This window comes from Monodon monoceros, unplaced genomic scaffold (genome assembly GCF_005190385.1).
Source record: "Monodon monoceros isolate NGI ecotype Baffin Bay Population unplaced genomic scaffold, NGI_Narwhal_1 Super_Scaffold_18, whole genome shotgun sequence".
Lineage (NCBI taxonomy): Eukaryota > Metazoa > Chordata > Mammalia > Artiodactyla > Monodontidae > Monodon > Monodon monoceros.
Window position 1 is genome coordinate 15,876,890 of NW_021703774.1, and position 20,494 is coordinate 15,897,383.

Genomic DNA, 20,494 nt, shown 5'->3' on the forward strand with positions numbered 1-20,494 from the left:
TCCAGGATGAAGCCTATTGTATGGAGTGGCACATGTCTTATATCTAATTCTTCCATTTCTAGGGATACGTCCATTCAGCCTCAGCTGTGTCTTTGAGGCCCCCATTTCCCCAATAGAATGGTTCCAGATTCTCATATTTACTACCCAAGCCTGAATGGATATAGCTGGTAGATACCCGAGTATACCTTAGTCAAACCGACCGCCAGTGAGAGCTATATGTCTCTGAGGCATATATGCAAGAACAAGATTGCAATACCACGTAACTCCAAATCTTGGTAAGTCAGGAACGTTGGTAAATAATAATGACAACAGTTAGCAATTGCATAGCAGTTACCACTCTCCAGGCACCATTCTAAGTATTTTAAATATTTTAACTATTGTCTGACATGAGCAACTCTCTGAGGTAGGTATCATAATGATTCCAATTTGAAAGATGAGAAAATGGAATCGCAGAAAGGTATCTTGCCCAAGGTCACATAGCTAGTAAGTGACAGTGTTAGTGACAGTGTTAGGTCTGGTACCCACATTCCTGTTATTTCTGGTCACGTATAGACTTGCCTTTACTTCTAGTCTTCTTCTCCTTTCTTCAGAAATCTGGATGAGAGCAACTATATGAACCCTCAACTGAGCTGTTAGGGAAATTTTATTGCTTACACTCTGGTTTTCTTGGTTGCCTGACCCCATGACCCGGGTAATTCATGAGCGTTCTTACTGGTAGTACATTTCACTCAGGGAATTCTAAATTTAGTAATAATTCGTTGAAAACCAAATTGAGACATCCCAATTCAGTGTCACGTGCTTTCCCTTGTAGGCAGAATTGGATGGGGCTTAGGATAAAAAACGTCACCTTATAAATGAATGTTTGAGCTGTGGTCTTCACATGTTGCTATTGTTAGCATACGGATTTGTCATCTATCATAACCTCAGGTAAAACACCATTCTTGCTACAATTTTAAATGGATTTTTGTACAGGATGTAGCAAACGATGAAAGAGAATCTGTCATTTCTTTCCTGTATGGAGTATAAGGTGCAGATCACATAGATTTTTGTGATCCAAAAATTTGAATTTGGTTGTATTTGAACCTCCGCCATACCTGTTTTGGACCCTGAAAAATTAGTAGAAAGAAAAGAGGACTTTAACTTTGTTAAAAGTTTAGAAGCCCCACCAAATAGTTACTAGGACTGCTGTTTTTCAACTGCGGATCTCTCCCTTTATAAATTAACTCTTAGAATATACTGGTCTTCAATAAAGTTAACCTAATGAGGATATATAATCTGGCACAGACTTTGGAAGTTAACAAAGGTAAACTCTCTAAGCATTACTGATTCCTTGCAATTCCTTTGGGTCATCTCACACATCTAGAATCCTAACTGGAACAATGTCATATGAATGCAGATTTCAAGAAGTGCTAACGTGTAGTATCTTGGAGATCTCTCTTCAAAAATATGTTCCAACAGACTTTTTCTTTTCATTTTCAAAGAGCTATGAGGAATGAAAAATGGTAATAATCTAAAACTTAGAGAGTTTTAAAGAACTGCAGTTGTAATTAATTGTTTAAGGTAGAATTTCTTTTACCCTGGAAACCTTGTCCATGTTATTGATTAATCACATGTACTTTCTCAATGGTATTCATGGGTGTCTCAACTGATCCTTTATTGTTGCAGTTATTTTAAATGATTTAACTTGAAATTAGTGCCCTAAGACATTTTAGTTCAGATAGAAATCCTCACTTAAAGGAAAAAAAGGACTACAATAACAAGAGGACCACTAGAGTAACATATAAACATATATATATATATAAAACATATATAACATATATAGGTATGTTTTTGACATGATAATGTAGTGGCATTGAGAATGAAAACTTTGATATTACTAGTTTTAAACACCCTATCTTTGAAAATTTAGTAAACCCACTTTTCTGTGCTCACTGCATAGTCTTCTAGAATGTTGAACATTCTAATAAGTAAAAGTATAATTATGATGTGTCCTATTTATATGCTCTCATATACATTTAGAGCATTAGTCCTGGGAAGGGTATCATCAGTGAATTTGTCTTTCATGTTTTAATTTTAATTTTAGGTGCCAAAACATTTTTTCTCTCTTTTGATAACATTAAGATTACTATGAATTTTGAGGAATAATAATAAACCCAATGGAGAGAAAATCTTTTCTATGAACAGATGGCTTTTGATATATCAAGGTTTTGCCATTTATTTTAGTGCTTAAAGTAAACATTATTTATAAGACCACTTACATTTTGATGTTACTTAATGAGGAATATGCATCATTGATTTGACTAGCTTAAGAGGTCATTTAGAACTTGCCCGTTAACAAGCTGTAATCTGCTGAGCACGCAATGACTTTGTTTAAAATTATCTATTCAGAGCTGATCAATGACAATAATTGTTTTATACCAATCACTTCTGAAAGTTGCTAATTACTTTGAAGGACATGAATACTAGCCCGTTTTTGGAAGTCGTAACCCACTCACCTTGAAGTTATCAAAAGTCATTTTGTTATCAAAAGTCATTTTGCCTCTTGAAAGTACTTTGTTTTAAAAAAAAATTAAGTTTATTCACTAGTACTGGGATATCAACAGGAAACAGGCAAAATTTAAGATGTTGTTTGTTCCTATAACAGGAAGTATGGTAGAATCTCAGCTATTTGTATCTTATATCAATTAGATACTGGTTAAACTGGGCTCCCTATAATGTAAGAAAATCGTGTGTTTTATATTAAAGAGCATTGCACACACTCTCTCTCTTTATACAGTGCATCCCTCAGATGTTTTAGTGGGAAAAGCCTGGGCTTTGGAATAAGACAGAGCTGGGTTTGTGTCCTGGCTCTGTCATTTACTCTTTTACTTGTATTGCTGTGACCTTAATCAAGTTATTAACCTCAGTTTCTTCATTGTTAACATGGAGATCATGCCCTCTTCACAAGGTTACCATGAGGATTAAAGCAGTTAGCCTAATACCCGGCACATTCATGGAGTTCAGTAAATTTTAGATTCTTCACTGGATGGTGGCATCTTCACCCACTCACACGCCCAGCTTCTTGCAGCTGTTTTCACTCACTCCCCTCTAACAAAGGCATTGAAACGTTGATTGTTATACTTCAGTGTGGATGAGTTTTAATTTGTTATCTTAACCATCCCTTAACCTGTTATGAGCTTTAATACCCAGTTGTGAATACCAGGATTTGTCTTGGAACGGAATCGTAGCATGCTTTGGGGTAGATGTTTAAGGAGTTGGTGCATTAGAAGACTGTCTGAGAGCTTAATGGTGGACTGTGAGGGTGTGGTTAGTGCTGTTTCTTTAGTTGCTCAGTGTGGAGTGGGAAGGAGCCCATGCCATTGGCCTCTGTTAGTTCCCTTCCTACTGGCACAGATTTTTCGGCCAGTTTCAGAGTTTGCCCTTTCAACTTCTTTTCTCCAAGTGGGCATCTCCACTACTCTGCCATGACCTAATCATAAACCACCATCCTCCGTCTTTCCTTCTCAGTACTTCAGCATGCATCTTTTACGTTTTCTGGCACATTTAATCTTATTTTATTTAAAATTCAGTGGTGTTTTCAGGTAATAGGTAGTCCATCCCTTAACAGTATTTGATATCCTAATATTTTCCCATGCTTCCTGAGTCACTTCTATTGCCGATGATGGATTTTCTATCAGTAGTTTTGTTTACAACTGTTCCTGTCTTTAATACAATTAATACTGTATACGCAATAAAAGTAAGCTGAAATTCATGTGAAGCCACCCAACCAGCTGTATGACCCAAGGCATTTATTTAAGCTCTCTAAGTGTCAATTTCCTCTTTTATCAAAGAAGGCTAATAATAACCTCTACTTCAGAATGATACTGTAATGATTAAATTAAATAAGCCAGGAAAATAGTCATTATTCACATGTATAATTTTTATATATATATATATATATATATATATATATATATATATATATATATACATAGTACAATTGGTTATTCTTTTTCATTAGGAAAATGGTTTTTGTATCAATTCCTCCTCTCTCTTTGCCAGCCATAATACAGTTTTGGTCAAATTAGAGGGAGGTAGTTTCTAAACTGAGTATAGAACTTTAGAAAAATTAATTTTTCTTTATTTAAATAATTAAGCTCTAAATTAAGATCATTTGAAAAATATTTAGAAAGACACATTCTATAACATCGTTACACTAGCTTGTTATTCTACTTAGTTTTACTTTGCAGAATTAATTTCTCTGATTTAATTTTTCTTATAATAAGAACAGTAAGATAAGTGGTTTTGCATAGCTTCAGTTATTTTAGTCATTCTCATATTGGGAGGTTGACTGAAACATTTCTTCAAAGTCTTCACATTTAATATTTTAGATTGTAAAATACCTTTTAAATGGCCATATTTTACAACAGAGAAAAATAAGGGCTCATAATTCAAGTAAAATATTTTTCCTGTTTATTCTTATAGATCCAGCATTCAAGGTTATAAAAATTCTAAACTCAGCATATTTAGTAAAAAAAATCATAGGCTTTTGGGATAAAACCCAATGGACTGAGGCTCATTCTCTTATTAATTACTTTTTCCTGTGAAAAAATAAATTTTAAAGATGTGTGTTCCTAGCCTAGCTAACTTTGTAAAACATTGGAAGGACTTCATATCCAGAAAAAGAATCGTTCATAGTATGTGAATAATTCATAAATATATGGAAACTGCTGGAAAATTTTAGAGAATGAAGTTAAGTCTTTATACAAGGCTAAGTTAACATTTTTTTCAATTTTTTCTATTTCTTCTTCTTCTACTCCTTTAAAGAAGTTGAGTTTTTTTTGGTTTTCCACAAAATTAGGATCTATACATTATAATTTTTGTTTTGAGTTTTTCTAATAGAGGTTGTATTAGCAAAAATAGAGCTTAAAGAGATTGATTCTTCTTATGATTACTGGGGCTTTTAAGGCATCTAGTAGCCCACTTAAGTATGTTTTCTTAGACACCAACACTCCTCTCATCTCAAAAGAGAAAAAAAGATACTTTCAACAGAAATATTTGTTCATTGAAAATTGCAGTTCACTTTGTTCACAGTTCTATATTGCAATGGTTTAGAGAATGGGCCCCCTGAGTCCTAATTTGATTCCTGAATCCATCACTAATAGCTGAGTAATTACGGGAAAATTGAATAACTTCTCTTTTCAGCAGTTTTCTCATCTGTAAATATCTCATAGAAATGTTCTAATGATTAAATGCGTACATACAAACAAAACCCTTAGAATAGTGCCTCACACATAATAAGAGCTCAATAAATGTTACCTACTGTTATTATTAAAGAAGTATTAAAATGTCATGATGAAGGTACAAGACAACATTTTGTTTAAAGATTTTGATAGCACTGAATTTAAAAAGCCCATTAAAGGGAGTTCCTTAGCAGTCCAGTGGTTAGGACTCGGTGGTTTCTCTGCCATGGCCCCGGGTTCAATCCCTGGTCAGGGAACTAAGATCCTGTAAGCCGCATGGTGTGGCCAAAAAAAAAAAGTCCATTAAAAACATTGATTTCAATGAGATGAAATACAATCTTCAAGCCCGTTGGTTATGAAAAACAAAAAATTTGTTTGGTCAGGAAGCAGAAGAGTTAGGAATTGGTAGAGCAAATTTTTGATCTTTCAATAGTTAATTTCACATTTAGTATTTGTAAAACAATGATAAATATTATAAAAAATTATAGTAACCTAGAGTATGTTTTTGTCTTTATAATATTTTATAATAAATCTATGAGTACAACCTATATTTGCAACTGTTATATTAGCGGAAAAGCCTAAGACTTTATTTGATAGGAGTCATCATCATTACCTTGATTTTGAAGAATTATTAATGTTTTCACCAAAAATGTTCACTGGCATATTTCATCTTTTTATTTAATTCAATAGATTCAGAGGCGATGGCGAGGCTATAAGATTCGGAAATACTGCTTTAATTATTTTTATTTGAAGGAGTACCTGAAAGCTGTTTCAGAGACCAATGATGCAGTTAGGTGAGTAGTATAGTCACTAGCCTACTTGTCACAGTTTTAGAAAGGTTACTCCATAGATGTTGATCATTATCAGACTTAGGAATACTTTCTAAAACGAAGTGATATTTTAGGCAGAAATTTATTGATAAGATAGAGATACCTGATTCTCTTTAACAATTTGAGGCTGTTGTATTTTTAAATATCTTGTACTCTTTGACTGTAAATTAGATTATTCATGTGTGTAGTAGGCCTACCTTGACACTATGCAAATAGCTTAGTTTCAGTAAAATTGCCTCATTTTGAGATGGATTTATCTGTAAAAGGATTACATAGATGAAGGCTTAAGTATGACAATCCTCAGAACATGTTCATCGGCAAGAACTTGCCTCTCAAAGAAGAAAACATTATGGAACACATTAAAATGGACTGTTTTACTGTCGGTTTTTATTTCTGTAAACACATAGAAAGATAACACCCGGATTTAGGCCTTAGGGCGATGTCTTCTGTAGATTTAAAGTTATTGCAGCACTATTCATTCAGCTTTACCAAAGCTCTATGTACTAAGTTTTCATATTACTTCAAAAATCGCTAGTCTTGGGCTTCCCTGGTGGCGCAGTGGTTGAGAGTCCGCCTACCGATGCAGGGGACACGGGTTCGTGCCCCGGTCCGGGAAGATCCCACATGCCGCGGAGTGGCTGGGCCCGTGAGCCAATGGCCGCTGAGCCTGCGCGTCCGGAGCCTGTGCTCCGCAACGGGAGAGGCCGCAACAGTGAGAGGCCCGCGTACCGCAAAAAAAAAAAAAAAAAAAAAAAAAAGCTAGTCTTCTCCTCTTGTAATATTGCCCCATTCCAATAACATATAAGTGACGTATGCTTATAATAGATTTCAATAAAAAGGAAATAGTGACGAATCATAGTTGACATTTACATAATAGTTTTACTTTCAGTTTTCACATACATCATCTCGTTTTACTCTTAACGTTTTTTGAACTAGAGAGAACAATCAACATTAAGTTGTTAAGACAAAGGTGTTGTCTGAGACCCTAAAATTATATATATATATATCATAAGAAATGTCTAAAAACTGACTTCCCCACTTTTAACTTTCTCTCATATGTTGTGTGTATAAAAGAGTCTGGTCTTTGGAGATTGAGTATGGGGAATTTGTAAAGTTGATTTCCTTGGAAATGGCAATGAAGATTTGGGGAAGCTGGAATAGGATTTAGTTAATGAAAAAAGTTGGAACAGTCAGAAACATGTGGGCCACAGGGGCTGCTATTTACTTTCTTCCTAAGAAATCCAAAGTTCTCTTGATGGGCTGGCTGGCTGTAAATGGCAGGCTTGAGCTTGTCAGGAGGAAAGAGTGGAAGATGCAAGAGGGAGAATTTGAGTAGGACTGGGCCTAGTGTGAGGCAAGGGAGACTCTTAAGGCACAGAAGTTAAGGAGGCGCTCACTGCCAGGGTCATGCAGCTGCCGACCCTGCACTTTCCCAGCCTTGAGAGTGTATCCTTAAATTTTACATTTTAGAGGCCTCACTTGCTTCATCCAAGTCCTATGCCTGAATAGGAGAAGGTTCTCAAAGAGACAAACACGTGGAAGGTGGTTTTAGAAAGGCCTGTTTCTTCTGTTCAACAGATATTTCCATTTATCCTTGTTTTGTTCCTGATTTTACTGGGAATATGTCTAGCCACTAGAGAGTCTGGTGTATCTGTGCTGACAATTTGGTTTAGCCTGGTATTCTTTATCATATTACAGACTTATTCTTTTTACTTCTACCTCTCTTAGAGGTCATATATTTTTCAGGTGTATATTCTCCATCAGTGATTAATTTCCTAATTGTTTACCCCCTCTTTGTTCTTGTATTTATTCCTAGACTGTTTGTAGTTCCTTTGCTATTATTATCATTGTTGTTATTTTTATCTTGGAATGGGGTATTGTAAAACGACAGTGTTGGGGAAGGGCTAGGGCTGTGCTCTGGGGGTAGTAGGAACATGGTGCATGGAACATGATGGAAGGATTGGCTAGGGATAAATCCAGCAGGGACCATAACATACCAGGGCATTTTAGGCCATATTAAAGCTTGGAGTGGACTTCCTTTTTAAGGAGAGCAGCAACATGATTACACCTATGTTTTGGCATGCATGTTCAATTGCATTTTTCATAATAGTTATATTTAAATAGTCTGGTACATTTAAAAAAATATCTATTAGGTATTAATTTTACTGAAATAAAGTGTTTTCTTCTTTCTCATGGCAGAATATGCAACAGATTTGTTTGGATTGTTTCTTCATGTTTCTTTATCCTATTTTCCATTGAAAATCATTGGAATCAGGACTCTAGTTACCTTTTCCTTCATAACAAATTCCACCCAAAGCAGCTTAAAACAATACACACTTATTTTCTCATCATTTTATCTATCAGGAATCTGGGAGGGCTTTGCTCTGTGCCTGGGTCAAGGTCTCTCATGAGGTTGCCATCTGGCTCTCAGCCAGAGCTGCCGTCTCACATGGAGGCTCGACTGGGGGAAGATCCACTTCTAAACTCACTCACATCGGCCTCAGTTCCTCCGGCCATTGGCCACTGGCATACCTCAGTTTCTTGCCACGTGGATCTCTCCATAGGACAGCTTATAACATGGAAATTGGCTTCCTTCAGAGCAACGGAACCAGAGAACAGGAGAAAACATCCAAGATGGAAGCCGTATCCTTTTGGTAACCTAATATCAGAAGTGACATCTTATCACTTTTGCTGTATCCTATTCATTTAAAGCAAGAGACTAGGTTCATCCCACACTCAAAGGGGAGGATCACACAAGGGGATGACTTCTGGAGTGGGGATCGTTGGAGGCCACCTTAGAGGATACTTTCCATGTACAGTGACTTGCATATAGTATTTGTTCAATAAGCACGTTGATTTTCAGCATTTGCCTAGGACAAAAGTTACTTTACATTAACTTAAGGCAATTTTTTTTTAACATCTTTATTGGAGTATGATTGCTTTACAATGGTGTGTTAGTTTCGGCTGTATAACAAAGTGAATCAGCTATACGTATACTTATATCCCCATATCTCCTCCCTCTTGCGTCTCCCTCCCACCCTCCGTATCCCACCCCTCTAGGTGGTCACTAAGCACGGAGCTGATCTCCCTGTGCTATGCGGCTGCTTCCCACTAGCTATCTGTTTTACATTTGGTAGTATTTAAAAGCCCATGCCACTCTCTCACTTCGTCCCAGCTTACCCTTCCCCCTCCCCGTGTCCTCAAAAAAAAAAAAATGGTTCTGAAGAACCTAGGGGCAGGACAGGCATAAAGATGCAGATGTAGAGAAAGGCAATATTTTTATGTGATGTCTTTTCAAGATTATGTTTCAAACTTTAATATTGTATCCAAGCAATTATGATGTATCCTAATTACTTCTACCAACAAGCATTAAAATGTATAGTTTCTGGATTTCAAAGAACATATGAAAGATCTAGTGCATTCCTCTGTCTTTGGACAGGATAAAATCATTTACAGAAAATAAATTAGTAAAATATATTTTATATCAGAATACGTTTTGCACTAGAATTGTGTTGCACAATTCAAGGCCAGACAACACTGGGCTTAACTTTAGCTTATCTGCTCTTTCATTAATAGAAATAGTTTATTCTGTAGTTAATAGTAAAAAACTATATATATATATATATATATATACATATACACACACAAGGATATATTCTTTAACCAAGAGTGGACTTATGACAAAGCTAAATGGAATTGATTAATTTAAGGCTGAGTCTGCATTTGGTAGACAAGTTTCTTTGTAATATCTAGCTTGATATGCAAAAATTGCTCCAGGTTATGAATGAGAAAATTATATAATGAAATTAAAAAATAGCTACAGAGTTACAGATTAGTAGCTTTAATAAAACATTATTAGCTTGAAGTGCAGAAAACTGACTTTTTTTTTGGACAGAAATTCAAGCTAAAAGTAATATATTCCCCCAAGTTTAATGCTTCAGTGTAGTTGTTGGTTGTTAATAGTGCATAACAATAGGTCTGTTTTGAGTGTAAATTTGTCATTCATCAAAGCAAATTAGTTTTTCAGCATGTTGATTTTGTGTAGCCCTGGTTTGGCTAGAAAGATTTTTATGGGTATAATTCTTTACCTGTCTTTGCATACATCAGCAAAGGTTTTTTTAAAGGATATATTTGTTTATTTTGTTTTTTCTGTAACAGCTTTATTGAGATGTAATTCACATACCATACAGTTTATCCATTTAAAATGTACAATTCTGTGGAGGTTAGCATTGATATATTCACAAAGTTGTACAACCATCGCCACAATCAATTTAAAACAGTTTCATCATCATAAAAAGAAAGCCTATACCCTTTCCAGTCACTCCCCCACCCCTACCATTCTTCCCATTCCTGCCCAGTCCTAGGCAACCCCTAATCTACTTTCTGTCTCTGTAGATTTGCCTGTTCTGGACGTTGCAAATAAATTGAATCTTATCATATGTGATCTTTTGTGACTGATTTCTTTCCCCTAGCCCGATGTTTTCAAGGTTTATCCATTTTGTAGCATATATTAGTACTATATTCCTTTTTCCTACCAACTAATATTCCATTTTATGGATAAGCCGCATGTTATTTATCCATTTACCAGTTGATGAACATTTGAGTTGTTTCTGCATTTTGACTATTATGAATGATGGTGCTATGAACACTCATGGACAAGTTTTTGTGTGGCCATATGTTTTTATTTCTCTTGGTTACATCATGAAAGCTTTAAGCTAACAAATTCAAGAATGAGTGGTCAAGAACACTAACTTTGGACTCAGATCAACGGGGATTAAAATCATGGTTCTGCCACTCTCTAGTTTTGTAACCTTGAAATAGTTACTTAATCTTTCAGAAATTAGGGTTCTTCATCTGTACACTTTGGAGCAGCAGTATTTACTTTGCAGAATTTTTGTGAGGCATGCAGTATAGGAAACATTGAGCATATAATTGACATTCTTCAAATAGCAGCTATTATTATCAAGGACAAGATAGAGAAAAAGGGAGCCAATATTTGTAAATATATACCTCCCTATGATATTACAGAATTAACATTCAGTTTTATATGAGGCTATTTTTAATTCAAAGTAAGCAAACAGATATAAAATTTCATGAATTAGGTTGTATATATATATATGTTTTTTAGTTTATAGAAACATTAATCGCCAAGTACAATATAAGTCGTCAGTATTTTGTGACATTAAACCATGTCTAAAAACTGTCTTTCAGAGAGCTCGAAGGAAAAGCAAAGAATAGAACATAGTACAAAAGTTGGGAAAGAGACAATCAATGAAAATTAGAGTTTTCTTTTTTAATTTAGAATTCTTTTACCATTTTATGGTAAAGAAGAATATATATCAACATAACACATGCATATTGTTAAATATATTACCTATTAACAAATGTTTTATATTAGATAAAAGAATCGCCTTACCACATTATTTTACCCAGTCCCTAATGGTTATCACTTTCTTCTCTTAGCTATTTCTTCTTCTTCTTTTATTTTTTTATAAATTTATTTATTTTTGGCTGTATTGGGCCTTCATTGCTGCATGTGGGCTTTCTCTAGTTGTGGCGAGCGGGGGCTACTCTTTGTTGCGGTGTGCAGGCTTCTCATTGCGGTGACTTATTCTCTTGTTGCAGAGCATGGGCTCTAGGCTCATGGGCTTCAGTAGTTGAGGCATGTGAGCTCAGTAGTTGTGGCTCACGGGCTGTAGAATGCAGGCTCAGTAGTTGTGATGCACAGGCTTAGTTGCTTTGCAGCATGTGGGATTTTCCCGGACCAGGGCTCGAACCCGTGTCCTCTGCATTGGCAGGCAGATTCTTAACCACTGCACCACCAGGGAAGTCCTGCTATTTCTTCTTGTACTCACTGAATGTTTCTAAACTATATGCTGATCTGATATTGCCTGATTTTACACCACAGATCTTTTAAATCAGTTGTATGTAATATGGTAGAGGAGGATTTAACTCTCTTATACTTCTCACCTCCACTTGCTCTTTTTAGATGAATCTATATCAGTATATACATTTTTGTGATTATGGAAGTAGGGTTCTTTACAAAAGCAATTAATGTAGGATGAGTATATTTACTTTATTCCTTTTTTGGTTAATTTCTATCTTCCTTATTTTTTCCTCTTATATGCAAATTATATATGCCATTAATTATTTTCCAGTTATTCTATCTTAGTAGGAAATCCAATTAATTCCTCTGGAGCATGCCCTGTTTGGCCTCCCCTTCGTCCTGCTCCAAACAAACTGAATTTTCTCTAGACACAATAAAGATGTCTTCTTGAGAAGACATTTCTTAACTTCTTTCTCCTGGGCTGGACTCACTATTCTGTGGATCTGTGTTACCTTTTCACGATTTATTTCCTTGTTTTTCCTGGAGCAACTGCTGTAATAATGATCATGGAAGGCAATTTTTGGAGTCTTTGCTTATTTTAAATGTCTTATTCTATCCTGAAATTTGATTAGTAGCTTGGCTGCATATAACATTCTAGGTTGCAAATTATTTTTCTTTAGAATTTTGAAGGAGTTGCTCCCTTATTTTTAACATTCAAAATTGCTAAATACTCACTATTCCGTTTCTCCTCTCTTTGAAAGTGATCTATTTTTTTCCTTTTTCAATGTGTGTTAATTCAAGTTCACCAAGAAACAGATGCTAAGATGGAATTAGATGCGCAAGAAGTTTATTGGGGGGAAGAAGCAGGACGAAGTGGGGAAAACCTTCAGTCTGTAGCACAAGTCTGACACCTATGAAGAGAGAGAAGGAAGAAAAATTGGGGAAAGACTGGGATTGCAGCACGTTTTCAAGAAAGGCTGATGGCTTGTCCTCAAGCCAAAGTTACCCTTTGGAGGAGTCTGCTGTCTTGCCAGAATGATCCTGCCTTAGTACCCCATCATTCTCAGTCATTGGCTGGAAGTGACCTGGAGAAGGTGTGACCTTGGTATGAACATGTTGGAGGATCCAGTGGTACATTTGTAGGTCATTAAAGGATGTTTTGAATTTTTTTCCTGACGTTTTTGAAAATTCTCAATTTTATGACTTCTATTTGCTTCCATTGTTCTCAGCATCAGTGGATACTTTAGTTCTCCAGTACTTTCTTATATTATTTCTGTGATAATTTCCTTGTTTCTGTTTTCTTTATTCTTTTTTTTTTTGCTGTATGCGGGCCTCTCTCTGTTGTGGCCTCTCCCGTTGTGGAGCACAGGCACTGGACACGCAGGCTCAGCGGCCATGGCTCACGGGCCCAGCCGCTCTGTGGCATGTGGGATCCTCCTGGACCAGGGCACGAACCCGTGTCCCCTGCATCAGCAGGCGGACTCTCAACCACTGCGCCACCAGGGAAGCCCTTTTCTTTGTTCTTTTATTGGCTGGATGATGGACCTCCAGAAGTTACGTGGGGAGTCTCTTATACTTTTCTGCCCCTTTCCTTATTCTGGGCCTTTATCCTCCCATTCTACTTTTGTGAGAGACTTCCTTCCTACCCTTCTACTGAAATTTTTATTTTAGCAATAATTTTTAACTTTCATGAAATATTTCTACTCTTTTGATCATTTCTTTTTTGTATCCTTCTGTTCTATTAATAAAATATCTCATATTTCTCTAAAATACTGGAGCAGAAAGGGTCTTGGCAGGAAGCAGAATCCACCTCAGGATTTATTCCTCAAATAAAGAGAGTTAAATGAAAGGGTAATTGCAGAGATGTGCACAGGGTTAAGGGCTCAGCAAGAGAGGTTTTGGCATCCAGAGACCAGCAACAGTGCGATGTTGCTATTTCTAGGGTAGAAGAGTTAAGGGGAAGGAATAACATTAATGGCTATAGTGAGAACCAAGGAGAAGTGAGAGCCCCTGACCCCTGGCTGTGACCTACACTTGTAGAGGCATTCAGTTATTGCCAGAGGTGTGTGGCATCAAAGAAGAGAGAGGAATGAGGAGGAAATACGCCCAACTTCTTCCTCCTGAATGCTAGTGCTCTGTTTTAGACTAAACCCAGCTGTAAAACAATTTGTAGGGCTTGATCCCAGTGCAAGTGTGTAGAATGGATTGGAGGTGTGGCAAATGAAAAATAATCAGCACTGATAATAATTCAAGTTCAGAGGATAACTTTCATTTAGTCTCTGTGATACCGATATCCTCCAGGGTGGTGTTTTTATTTTTTTTTTTTTCAATTGGTTATTATCACCTTCCCTTTTAAGTTGGAGCCTTTCCTCACGCAGCTGGTGATCTTCAGCTGTTTGTTTACACATGCACATGAGGAACTGAAATGCCAGTTTGGGTGTGTATGTACATAAGCAGGTTTTGTTGATTGGCAGGCTTCGATTCCTTTTAAAGTGATTGGACAAGGGAGCTGGCCCCTTTCACTGGGGGGATGCCCAAATGCCGGTATGTGGAAGTCTTTCTTATAGGCTATTTAGTTTCTCCAAAGAAGAAATTTCTGATACTCTGTTGAGGGAGAAGATGCTGTAGCTGCATTTGGGTGAATGGTGAAAAAAGGGAATTGTGCTTCACACCTACAAATTTCCACTCTGGGTCCTATTCCTTTTCTCTCAGTTCCTTCAGAGAACGCACCTTTGATCCCCTCACCTAAGTGATCAAAACCTGGATGCCGCCATTCTCTGCACGTATGTGTTAAAGAAACACACAAAAGTGTGCGGCCATTGTAGCTGTGTAGCCCAAGGTTAAATTGCTAAATTGTGGCAGAACTGAGATGGAATTCTAGATCTTATGACCTCATACATGGTGCTCTTTCCAGTATATTATACTGTTTTAATACTATCTTAATTCATTTCAAAATGAATGAAATGGTAGAAAGATCATAGGAAATAAAAGTTTCTCAGTTGGACTATGTTTGATGCATAGTGTTAAATTCTGGATATCACTATTTATGATGAATATTGACTCAAAAATCTGCATCCAACAGAAAATGACCAGGAATTTAAGGGACTTAGAAATCATGAAGAGTTGGAATTCTGAGACTGGAAAACAGCAGCCTAAATGAAGGCATGATGTCAGTCTTCAAATTTTAAAGAACTGTCACGCACTACATTTATAAAAAGGGAAAAAATTAAGGCAAATGGGTAGATTTGCGTTCAACATGAAAAATATATTTCCAATAATTCAGTACTACTCAGTGATAGGCTGACTTGTGAGCTACAAAATATTCCAACAGAAGGATTCATCTGAAGTGTCAGGTAGACCTTTGTGTAGAAAGAATTTCTGCATTTGATGACAAGCTAGGAGATTCCCAATTCTCTTTAAATCAGAGATCATTTGCTTCATATGGTAATAAATATATTTAAAAGAAAACAAATCTTTATATTTATTTGCCGCAAAACTCAAAGCACTTTGAATTCCATAAAGGTGCTAGGAAAATTTAAAGAAGACTAATCTTATAAGGAATAAGGAATATTCCATATTCCTTATATATATTCCATAAGTATATGGTATTAAAATATCATTTACCATGACCAAGACAGATATGATAATACATGTAAATATTTTATATATACACATTATAATTATGTATTTAAAATCTAATCTAAAGTTAAAAGTGCTCTAAATTTAACTATTATGACATTAAAAAACAATTTGTAATACTAAAAGATATTTTTGAAATCCCTTGTATATACTCCTGATGCATAAAGGTGGTTTTATATTCCCATAGTTAGAAAAGGTTATCTCAGAGTGGCAGCACCCCGACAAATCACTAGTATTGGAGGATGACTAATGTATTTATCATTAATATGACCATTATTACAATTTTAATATTATATTTAAGAGGCCTTGTATTCATCGACATGCTTACCAGAATGCCCAATGGGAGAAGTCAAAGTCTATTAACTGCATTTTCAGCTCTTTCTGATCTGGATAGGGCTGACGAAGCAACACATTTATGAAAACAACCTCCAGTCCTTCTAAGAGCCCTAGGCAGCTCTCCCATATTGGCATGAACTGGGCTGCATGCTTGGGTCTCCTTGGTTATTCTGGAATCCATGTACCCATGTGCTTAACTGAGCATATCAAACTCTGACTTTCTGTCCTTTGTCCTTTGCTATTATTTTTGTGTGAACAACTTCCAGTTCAACTATGAGAAATTCTCTTAGGTCTTAAAATTTACAGTTCCTCTCTCAGTATTTCCTGTTAAACTGTCAGTGTTTATTCCCAGTGACGATAGTCGCAATCCAGAACTAGCAGCCTGCTGTTTCAAAATATTTATTTCAATATTTGTGTTAAATGCTGTCTTCGTAACCTGCTAATTTGCATTTGTTTTCAAGGATAAAGCCAAAAAACAAAACCTTGAGTCATTTCTATAAATATGCATCTAGTTTTTAGGAAACTGAAGATTTGAGCATAGTCTCTCATCCTTATAATGGTTATCTGGGAGACTCCATATGGCCACCCTTATTGTCTTTAAGTAATCTTGCTCTGGCAGGAAATCGTGCAGAGTCAACAAATGCATCAGGCTGAGGCCACAACTGAAGACCATTGAGATTGCTTAACATTCTGCATCAGGGAAGCACAGCACTAGGTTTCTACTTCCTTGGAGTTGAAGACTTTTTAATACATAAAGCTTGCTAGGCAGCACATTTCCAATTGTGCTTTAATTAACAAAGAAATAGAAACATGAAGGAAATCAGCATGTCTTTTCAGACTGGTAGCGTGCGCAGCCCCGCAAAAGCAAAGCTGGAGCCACTAGAGTGAAAAAATCAGTCAGTAGTGTTGGTATTTGCCCCCCTTTTGCTGTCCCATATGGATTCTCCAGAACTTTCATCAACTTCATTTTTAAGTCAGAATTAATATTAAGTGGGAAAGTACTAATGGAAACACTAAGAATCTGGAGTATATCTACTCCATCAATATTCAACACATGCTTGATAATAATAGCTTCCTCTTTAGACGCAGGTACAGCGTGGACAAAAATCATAACTGAGTAGTTGCTTACATGGTGCAAACATAAACAAAAGGAATACTTTATACAGATTTATCAAGGATTTCTGGCTATTCGTATATCATATCTATGTGTTTTTAGTAAATAACAGTAAGAGAAAGATCAGTATGTGGTAATCAGAAAACTAATAATTAATGAAAAAGCTAAAATTTTATATGGACAAATTTAGACATTGTAAGCAATGACCAGCTCAGTAGACTGCAATCACAGTAACTCATGTTTTCTAAGCACCTGTTGTACATGTGAGGTTTTATATGTTATCTATCACACAGATCCCCTTTGGGGATATATGTTATTGTATTTTAAACATGAAAAACTAAAATCAGGGTTTCAGTAACTTGGGTAAGTTCACACACCTAAGTAGTGGTGGGTCTGGAGATTTGAACTCAGTCTTCCTTTTTTTAAATCAAAATACACTGCCTCTTTGTACTTTTGAATTATTGCAAGTTGTATCAATTATATTTCAACTGTGACATATGGCATAAGGAGGCTCACTTAAAACCCATTCTGAATTTCTTGTAAATCGCCTTCTTTGCTGTTGGGCCTAGAAAACTAAACACTCACTTTATTAGACTTCCTTGCGGTGGAGGTACCACGTGACTTGGTCAGGGCCAATGAAGTAAAATATTAAAAGTAACCACTTAAAATGGGAATTTGACTATTGGAGGCCATTTGATGTCAGATTAGAAACCATTAGTATGTGGTGTAAGAGATTTTTTCAGATCCCATCTACTCTACCACGTGATACAGATCATTAGCAATCGAGTCTTTGACATTAATTGAAATAGTAGGTACATTTCAGAATATTGGTGTATGCGCCCCCTCTGTGCCTCTTTCAGCAAATTCCTATGAAAAAAATAGGTGAACTTGGACTAATAGTAGCCAACCTACAAGCAGAGATGGAAGGTAATACTGCTTTGCTAAGGGAAGTGCTCTCTGTGTACAGCCTGTATTTGATGAGAATTTTATAATTTGGAAACTTGTGGTATTGAAAAACCCAATTGCTTCTGTACCTCAAACTGAAGTGTTTATAAGCAGTGGCTATGAAGTTTAGGGCCTTAGCTGGAGACAAACCCAGACCTTGGCAAGTATGTGAGCCCAAGACAAAGGTCAGATTGGGGATGTTATCTTGTCTGATAATGGCTAACTTAATTCAGACCAACCATCCTCATGATGACATCTAAGCATCAAAGAACTATCAACATGGTAAATAATTTACTGGCCAAAATATAGTAGAAGATGAGAACTCAGAGATGTAAGTCTACACTCAAAGCTGCTCTTGCCTTAAAGGCATCTGCCTATTGGAAAGAACATCTACCTGACTGCAAAAGAACTGTGCTTTTGGCAGTCTTGCAGTATCAGGAGGAAACCAAATTCTAAGTCAGAGCCACCAAGAGTAGGAATTCTGCTTAACTTCCCCCTGTTCTTTCATCCAGAATCCCCAAAAGCTATAACCCTAAAAGAAGTAAGTAACAATGGAAATAAACTAGCAAGAATTTGAAGTCAAACTGCCATTTATCTGAGTGATTCAGGGAACCTCAAGTCTTGCACTTGAACTTAAGAGCTCCTAGACTAATAGTGTCCCAGGAACCTGACAGAAGCATATGAAGAGCCTCTCAGAGAGAAGATGCCATAATTCTAGGCCTAAAATTATTCTTACAAATCATTTTTCAAATGCAACATCATGCACAGTGAAAGTACCAGGGATTTAGGAAAGCAAGACACCATGAGTGAGAAGCAGCAAAACAAAACAAAAAAGGATAGTGGAAACAGAATCACAAAGCCTTAATATATCAGAATTACCAGGACCAGACTATAAACCAGCCAAACTAAATGTTTAAAGAATAAAATCCAAGCTAGAAAAATTTGACAGTTTAGCGAACTGCCATCTTCCCACACAAATCTATTGTTTTGGCTGACTGGAAGCACTGTGTTGAAAGATTGAGTAGCAGAGCATAGAAGCCGGTATCTAAGACCGTGTGTCCCTAGGCTTGAAAACTATGTCTAGATAAGATGCTTGATTGTGGTTACTTGCTCATGGAAGCGACCAGAAGTGAAAAACCCAAACCCCTACTATACTGACAAGGGTATTTGTTGTGAAAGAAATCCCAGCCTGGCCAGCTGCAGTGTAGCTACCCTCAGGTAATCATAAGTCTCCTGAATTTGCGCAGAAAGATCATCCTGTCCAAGGCGCATCTCATATGTGGTCGTGGAAGATGACGGACCAGGAGTACTCTGTTTGTCTCCGCAAGAAACCACCTCGAACAGGAGCTGTGTAGCATATTTGATATTCGCTATGGACCAGCAACTGCTGTTTCTTTCCCATTTTTTTCCCTAATGGGGAGTTTCTCTTGTGTTTATTTCCTTCCTCCTCCACCACTGAGTGCTGGCTGTGTTGTAAGTAGATAATTTTAATATGAAGACTTATTAACTAATAAAAGATGAGTAACTTTAACAGAGGTAATATAGCACTCTAAAGAATATGGAAATAGTAAATATCGAGAGAAGTTACCACCTCTAGGCCTAAAGAAGAGTACTGAAAGGAGGAAAGGTTTTGTTTTTTGTCTTTTTGTGTGTCTGCACCATGTGGCTTGTGGGATCTTAATTCCCTGACCAGGGATCGAACCTTCACCCCCTGCAGTGGAAGCACAGAGTCTGAACCACTGGACTGTCAGGGAAGTCCCCGAAGGAAAGTTTTTGGAAGAGCCTCTCCGCACCCATTAATGATGAGACTCAGACCTCATTGGCGGGGATGTGGCAGCACCCTACTGGATTGTGGAGTTTTCTGAGATGTCACGGACCAGAGCCGTTTTGCAGCCAGGGTGCCAGCCGAGATGAGCAGGAAGCTGCCCACCGGGGTGCTGGTGGACAGGGACAGATAGCTTACCTGTTGGGGTGACAGCAAAGCTCACTAGAGGTTGGCAACCACTGGATCCCCTGCATATAGCTGACAGCCATGCCATGGAGACAATGAAGCAGGCGTATTGGAACCAGGAAGAGAAACTCCTGCCTTTGCTCTTCCTTGAAATAGCCCTCCAGTACCCTCTATTTTCAGACTAATGCTGTGCTAGCCAGCAAAGGGAAAATGTTTATGGGTCCAGAGCCAATTTTACAAAACAAGCGAAGAATTGTAGACTTCAAGCTGAGAGGCAAAAAATCGATAACTGACATAGGTTGACTTTGCAATGAGGTGGCCTGTGGAAAATTCCATAGATTTGATCACTCCAACATTTTGCACTCCAACATTGGCAACTTAACTTCTGTTATTGTTTAGGCTTTTCTAAACTTCTTTCAGCTAAGAGTGGAAAGATGACTTAGTTCTGGGTGCTGAGATATGCTAGTTCTCCTTCCATTTTTCTCCCCTTTTCCCTAGAATGTGCACAAAATGACTGAGGCTGCAACACCCATCTTACCAGTGATAGGAAAAGGCTACGATGGTCACACATCAACATTGTTAGATGTATATATATTTATATCTAGCTTTAAAATGTGTATATTATAAAAG

The 20,494-nt window shown here is 36.9% G+C and overlaps 1 protein-coding gene across 1 annotated transcript in view; it reads left to right on the forward strand.

Annotated features, from left to right (window-relative positions):
• Window positions 1–20,494, forward strand: part of SPATA17 (spermatogenesis associated 17) — a 185,883-nt gene that overhangs the window by 45,173 nt on the left and 120,216 nt on the right. Inside the window, exon 5 of the mRNA XM_029229840.1 lies at window positions 5,913–6,016. Coding sequence (XP_029085673.1) covers window positions 5,913–6,016 — 104 coding nt within the window. The remainder of the gene's footprint in view (window positions 1–5,912; window positions 6,017–20,494) is intronic.